This window comes from Centroberyx gerrardi, unplaced genomic scaffold, assembly GCF_048128805.1.
Source record: "Centroberyx gerrardi isolate f3 unplaced genomic scaffold, fCenGer3.hap1.cur.20231027 Scaffold_88, whole genome shotgun sequence".
Taxonomy (NCBI): domain Eukaryota; kingdom Metazoa; phylum Chordata; class Actinopteri; order Beryciformes; family Berycidae; genus Centroberyx; species Centroberyx gerrardi.
In genome coordinates this window covers 20,001-27,550 of record NW_027605223.1, presented here as the reverse complement: position 1 = coordinate 27,550, position 7,550 = coordinate 20,001, and the positions used below count along the sequence as shown (strand labels likewise).

Sequence of the window (7,550 nt, the reverse complement as noted above, 5' to 3'; positions counted from 1 at the left end):
TCTGGTACAAAAAGTTGCACTTGAACACACCGCAAAGACTACAGCCGACGGCCAACTAGCACGTACGTTCTGCGCCTGCGTGAGGGGAAATAACCGTATGTCTGATAAGAAGTTTCAAATGGTACTGGCGTTGTCAGCCCTTGGTCTTTTGGTTGTGGAAGAAGAAAGGAAGAGGCGGAGGCGAAAAATAAATAATACCGCACTAAATGGGTGAAATCATGAATAACGTTACTCCAGCGACAGGCTCAAGGGGCTTTCCCGAACCTGTGTCGAGAGCTGGAGATAAATGAAACCTCCGATTTTAAAAATTTAGCTCGGCTCTTTCCTGTCCAGTTCCACATGTTGAAGGAATTTATCAGTCCAATCATCCAGAGGCAAAACAACGAACTACCAATCAGAGTGATCTCTCTCACCGACGGGCTCCGACGCCGATTCAACACGCTCAATCGGCCGAAAAGCCGCCGACAGGGTCCGACTAGTGCCGACGGTGCGGGACACACCGCAAAAACTAGGGACACCGACGCTTACCGATGGCCCGACATTGGCCGGCGGCCTGGTGTGTCAGGGCCTTAACAGCGGAGAGGCAACTGAAAAGTCTCATTTCTCTCTCTCTTAAGAACATTCACTTATACAAAAACAAAGACTGAAACGGATATATATCTTCGGAGGGCGTCTCCATTTATTTAACTCGACTCAACAACACAGGCAAGCGGCAACAGTCTGAGTCGTGTGCTTCGTTTTCTCACTAAATCATGTTGCTACCTAGAACGCTCATGGTTTTGTTTACATAATGATCAAGTAAATATTGAGGTAGAAAAAAAGAAAATGTGGATACTTTTTAACCAGGACTCAATTTGATGGATGAAATGTATGTAAAATGGAAACTGTTAGACCTATAATACTGCTATAACAAAACAAAATAACTATCGGTATGGCCGATCGGTATCGGCAGATATGGCTCATAGACGATCGGCAATCGGCGGCAAAAAAACGTTATCGGGGCATCCCTATTTCTCTCTATTCAGATGGTCTGAATAACTCTCTGCTGCACGTGCTGCTCTGTCTCGTCTCGTGCGCTGTCAGCGTCTCTTCATGCCACAACGTTATCAGTTATGAATTTGTTTTTCACTGCGTGAGAAAATGGACTTGTGGCGTGAAAAATGTCTATTGCGTGAGTCTCACGGTCAATGCGTGAGAGTTGGCAGCCCTGTGAACTCGCTTAACATTATTATGTATGAAACTGCCAATCAGATTTATTTACTTATTAATCGAAGTTCCGGCCCACTTTAACCCCTGATTACAACGGTTTGTCCCGGCACCTGTTGCCCGCTCAGCCGGCCCGGCGGGGATCCCTCTTTGACTCGGCCCTCCCAAGGTTTCTTCCACTTATTTTCCTAATAAGGTTTTCTTGGAAGTTGTTCCTTGTATGCCTCGAGGGTCTCAGGCTGGTGGAGCCGGTAGGTTAGGCTGCGTAGAACACTGTTATGTCTTGCTAAAATCTGCTGTTGTGTGCTTTGTGCTTTGTTCTGCTTCTTTATGGTTGTGTGACGCACACTGAATGTATGGTCACATATTTGTGTGTGTATATTGTTTTTTTTATGTAAAAAGAGTAACTCAGAGTAACTCAGTGAAGAAAAACACCCTCCAGGTTATTTCTTTTCTGACGGGCTGTTTGGACTGTGGGCTTGGTATAGCTGCCTCTGCTTCTCATTGTGGTGAGAGCAGCAACACTGACAGGAAGCACGATTCCAGTGTCTCACCTGCTGTCCTGTTGCAGGTCAGTACTCGTATGCACAAGCATATAAAATGTAATGGAATACCAAGGTAACATATTTAAATGTGTCAACGTTTTGGGAGTGTAAAATCGTTTTTTATACGATGGGAAGAATGTTAGATCCTCGTTAGAAATCGTATAACGGAAATTGACCGGTTTTTCACCCTTGACTTTGATCAAAAGCGGCTGATATCTGTAATGTATGGCATAATTGACTCCCTAAATCCGGACCCCACTGTATCCCTCAAAGACTCCTGGGAACACGACTTGGGTGTTGACATTTCTGACAGCCAATGGAGCGACATTTTAAGTCCGGTGCACTCTTCATCTATATGCGGCAGGCACGGTTTACTGCAGTGCAAGGTGCTCCATACAGCCCACTTTACCAACGCTAAACTGGCAAGAATATCCCCTGATAGAAGCGATGCCTGTAATAGATGTAAGCAATCTCCAGCTGACCACTTACATGTTTTGGACGTGCCCGAGGCTGACGGACTTTTGGTCCAATGTATTTAAAACTCTTGAACAGGCCCTCAACACCAGCATAGACCCTAATCCCCTGACTGCTTTGTTCGGTCTCCCCCCAATTCAGAATATACTCACTACAATACAGCATGTCATCGCCTTTACTCTGTTGGCCAGACGTCCATCCTTCTTAAATGGAAACATGCACTAACGTTAGCGATACCACCATAAAACTCTGATTAGCTTACCGCACGCATTTCAAAGACCAGCCAACAGGCCTGAAAAACAACAGCAGCTAAATAACAGGCTACACACAGCCCAGAGAAACGTGAAAATGCTGTAGAAAAACTGTCATGAGTCATCTACATGAATGTTAAAATCACCTAGATAATAACTTTATCATGCTTAAGCACAATGGAAGACACCAAAATGATAATGACCTTTTTAATGAGCTTTTATTCCCCCTCTTTTCACCTGTTAATTACCCATCAAAAAATCACAGGCACCGATGCAAAAAGCCTTCCTCAGGGTCCCTGATTTCTTGTAGAGCTTTTTCAGCCTACATTTGTTTTTCTGATAGATTTTATGTTATTGGTCGGCTGTTGCATGACATTAGGAAATATGCTGTGAAAAGCTAGGTGCCTAATTTGCAACCTATCCTCACCTGTTTGGTGGATGAGAGCCATAAACTGGGATTGCACTGATTTTGGTTTCTCAGTTATTTCTTATTTTAACCTTTATTTAGGTTAAAGATAGAAGAAGATAGAATATACATCTGACTGAACAAGAACGCTGCATCCTCTACATTTTAGAGATATTGAATGATAAGATCAGTGTTTTGGTGCAGATCTCTTCAGACAGACAGACAGCGCCCCCTGCTGTCTCTTCCAGCTCGCTGCAGATTACTTGATATAAACAAACTACGAACCGTACGGTTCCTATTCTGAAGCCTGTTACAGACACAAGTTATATTTATTCCTCGGCCTGCTTTCACTGAGAGTCAATCGATAGAACTAATGATTAAACGTATTTATGTTTACCGCACTACATTACCCAGCATGCCTTTGATATGAACAAGGCATCACTTCCTGGTTAGATGTCGCTGACAAAACAAGACATCACTTGGCTTGCTAGTGAACCTGCTAGCTAGCGCTGCTCCATGGAGATTTTATAACTAGTGATAGTTCTAGTCTTTGGCTAGTGAACACTGTCACCCAGCAGGAAAAAAAGACCCAATGATTTTGGTTCGCTCCTTACGGTGAAGAGAGGCTTTGTGGGAAATGTAGTTCTGTAACTGCACTATAAGAACACACATTTTCTAGTTGTAATTAATTTCAGGTCCGTCCATCATGAGTTCATCCTCCATAATGACAGAATACATGAAGGAGCTCTCCGCAGAAAACAGACAGAAACACACAGGAGACGAGGAAACACACCAGATCAGATTTCATGCTCAGCTTCTGATTTATTGTCACCACACAGCAGATAACAATTCAAACTCAGAGCTTAATGGTTCCTGCTGCAGCTTTATGACTAAAGAGCATTTTGAAACTAGGAATACTGAAACTGCAGTTTGCTTCTTCATCAGTTCACTGATCTAATTTCATGTTGTCGACCTCAGTGGTTGAAGTCGTTTTGTATTTGTTCCTCTGGGTTTTCCAGCAAGTTTTCCATCTATCAAATCAAGGCTCCATGCCAGCAGCTTTTTTACAGAAGACTTTAGGGGGAAGGTTTCAGTTTTAAGTTGTAACTCATCGCTACGTTGGAGCTATTTATTAATGCATGAAGTCAGACTTTGTTTAACCGGCAACAGACGCTGGCGCCTTTTTACTAAAAGTTGAAAATATTTTTAATTTATTGCATTTGGCCTTCTTATGCAACTACTTACATATTATTAGACCCTACATATCTGTTCCTGTTTATAGATTTAGGCTTGCTAGGTGCGACTACTGGTATCCTGCTGTGTGTCAGCCCTGGAAAACTACTGCAGGGGACGGATCTTCATGCTGATGGTCTTCAGGGAGTAGTCATAGCCTTTCCATGAGGCCCATTCAACTCCGACAGCGAAGAGTGTGTTGTCAGCCCCCCATCGATAAATCCCGTTGGGGTTTGCCAAGTGACAGTTGTTGTACCAGAAACCTCCCAGGTAAGATCTGGCACAATGCCCACTCCAGGAGTCCTGGTCTCTGTCCACCGTGGAAAACTTCTGTCCATCAAAATAACTCAGAGAGTCTCCTATAGAAACACAATGAGAACCAGGTCATACAATCACAATACTGCTACTATTACTACTGCAACTACTACTGCTACTAATACTACTACTACTGCTACTACTACTGCTACTAATACTACTACTACTAGTACTACTACTTCTATTAATTCTACTATTACTACTACTACTAATACTAGTAGTACTTTTCTTTTTTTTTAGGGTTTTTCTTGTACTTTGTAACCTTGTTTTGAAAAGTGCTCTATAAATAAAGTTATTATAATCACTAGCACCTACTGCACGCTCAGCTGGAGGATCACGGTGGGGGATTTCTCTCTGACTCGGCTCACCCAAAGGTTTCTTCCATTTTTTTCCTAGCAAGGTTTTCTTGGAAGTTTGTCCTTGTATGCTAACATTTATGAACCTTATTCAAATTTTTTTCCTCCTCATTTTCTTCCTATACCTCCACATTCTCGTGTCTCTCTCTCTCTCTCTCTCTCTCTCTCTCTCACACACACACACACACACACACACACACACCAGTTAGCCAACACCACCACATCCCTATATGATCTGTGTGTTGTGCTACACAAACCCTGTGCAGCATGCATGGTAATAAATTACAATATGATAGAAATGTATAGATTTTAATTTTCTCTCTCTCGTTAGGCTCATTCTCTGTAAAATCCTTTGAGACATGCTGTGATAAAGGGACATATAAATAAACAAACTTGAACTACTACTATTACTACTAATACTACTACTACTGCTACTACAACAACTACTACTGCTACTACCACTAATACTAATACTGCTGTTACTACTACTCTACTCCTGCTACTAACTCACCTGCCCCTCCATCAGTGAAGCCAGACACATGCAGCATGTATCCGCTGGACTCCGGGTCGATTGAGAACTTAGAGTAACGGGCGAACACTTTGTTTCCACTGAAGTCCTCCATGTCAACCAGCAGCTCGTAACTTCGCCTCAGAGTCAGGTGGAAGATGTTCTCAAGACCTGCACACACACACACACACACACACACACACACACACAGATGTAGACCGAATGCTGTAAGTTCAAGTACAAACAGTGCTAATGATCGTGTCAGTTTTGGACGACATCTTGACTTCACACACTGCTGCTACGATTATAAATTTCTGTCTTAACTAATCGTTGTTTTGAAATGTCTCATAACATCCTGATTTGCAAACCAAAACTCTGTTGTGTAAATCCAGAAATGGATTTACAATCCTCGTTACCATTAAAAATCTTCTTAAACTGGAAGTGGATCAATTTGGAAATGAAGATCTTTAAGTTTTTAAACGGTACACGCAGTTTGCGTTTTGCGTTTTTTGGGGACAAACATTGGAGCAAATTTAACTTTGTTTAGGGAGACATATTTTGTATTTCATAATTTTCTTCATTTCATTCCTCCCAATATAATCTGCACATATTCGTCTGGAAAACATAATGTTGAAATTGTGCTTCACTCTAGCCGGCGAGCTAGCTAAGTGGCTGCAGCTGTTTGGATGTGATGAGATCGCTAGGCTAGGAAGCTAACATGACTTGTTTAGCCTATCAGAGCTAAAGTTAGCAGCTAAAGTATTTTAGCCTGCCTCTGTGACTGTTGCTCATTTGCATAATATTAAACTTGTTCAGCCTTTCACATCCCACCGAGGGCCTGGTTCACAACAACACCTATCCCATCATGCCGTGCGCACATGATTATTTGCTTGTCATAGAAAATGAATGGAGGGGAACTGTTCATGTTGTGAAATCGCAAACCTTGTAAAAAAAAAAATCTATTTTGGTCGACATATCAGCAGTCGAAAGGAGGAGAGGAAGAAATGAACACGACTCATGCAGCAGCAGTGAGGAGACGCCCCACTTGTAAGTCTCATATCAATCACTAGCTACAATTTTGCACGAATAAATTAGCCTCTTGTACAACGTGATGATGTCACATGATGCTCTCACCAAGTGAGACAGACTTTTGGACATGAAAGCCAATTTGATCCCAGTGTTATTGCATCATTACTGTAGCTCAGCTAAACGATTGCTTTTATTTTGAAAATGACAAAATGGAAATAATTTTGGGTTTACAAATCATGAATTTACGATTGAAACATTTCTAAATGTTTAGTCGCGGACAGAAATGTATCTCCATACCATCTGGAGAGTTATAATTAGAGGAGTTTTGTGTGAAACTGAAAATCAGCACAGTGCTGTCAGGCAGATCTCAGCCTCACCGAGCCAGTACTCTCCTGCAGCGCTGCCGAAGCCCGCCTGGTACTGGTCCCAGGGCCGGTAGAAGTTCACCGTGCCGTCCATCCTCCTCTGCATCACCTGTGTGTTGTATAAGATTAGACTGATATATGGGTTTGTATACAAGGCCGATATCTTCCTCTTATTAAAATGGGATCTGGTCCAGTTGATATGATGCAGTTTGATTGATTACATATATATTGTAGAATTGATCAATATTACACTGCTCTAACAAATAATTTATAGGTAATTTGTAATGTAGTTCTGTATGTACGTCTAATTATACATTTACTAACATTAGGTAATGATGTACAAATGGTGTACTAACAACAGTATTCTGCACTTCTGAATGAGTCATTACTAATAATGTATAACTCAGTTACAAATATTTATAATGTTATAAATAACTTATTATTCCATTCATAATTGTTTGTTAATGCCCATTGCCATTCATCAGTAAATGTTCACTGTGTATTTCCACTGCTGTAGTTCTGACTGCTGAGGCATGATGGGTAATGTGGTTCTGTTGTCAGATTGCTACATGAGTAAAATGACAAGAACAGGTGATGCTTACCGTCCACCGCCCTCCTTCTGAAGCCATGTCACAGTACACCTACACACACACACACACACACACACAAATGAATAGATTAATACATTAAATTATTAAATTCAGGTATTGATACTGAATTTGAGAGCGGATTCGGTTAGTCCAGTAGTGTGAACCAGAACTGGACCGGACAGCTGGTCGTTAGGTGACGAGGTCTCGGCCCAAATGTTGCGGTTAAAAGTATCGAGTCCAAGCGGTGGAAAAAGAGAAGATGACGCCGCTGT

The 7,550-nt window shown here is 41.9% G+C and overlaps 1 protein-coding gene across 1 annotated transcript in view; it reads right to left on the bottom strand.

Moving 5' to 3' along the window:
- Window positions 1-4,145: 4,145 nt before the first annotated feature.
- LOC139920545 (microfibril-associated glycoprotein 4-like) overlaps window positions 4,146-7,550 on the bottom strand; it is a 7,927-nt gene continuing 4,522 nt past the window's right edge. Inside the window, exons 3-6 of the mRNA XM_071910567.2 lie at window positions 7,291-7,329; window positions 6,701-6,797; window positions 5,298-5,465; window positions 4,146-4,474 (exon numbers count right to left, since the gene is read on the bottom strand). Of these exons, the coding sequence (XP_071766668.2) occupies window positions 4,221-4,474; window positions 5,298-5,465; window positions 6,701-6,797; window positions 7,291-7,329 (558 nt within the window). The 3' untranslated portion in view covers window positions 4,146-4,220. The remainder of the gene's footprint in view (window positions 4,475-5,297; window positions 5,466-6,700; window positions 6,798-7,290; window positions 7,330-7,550) is intronic.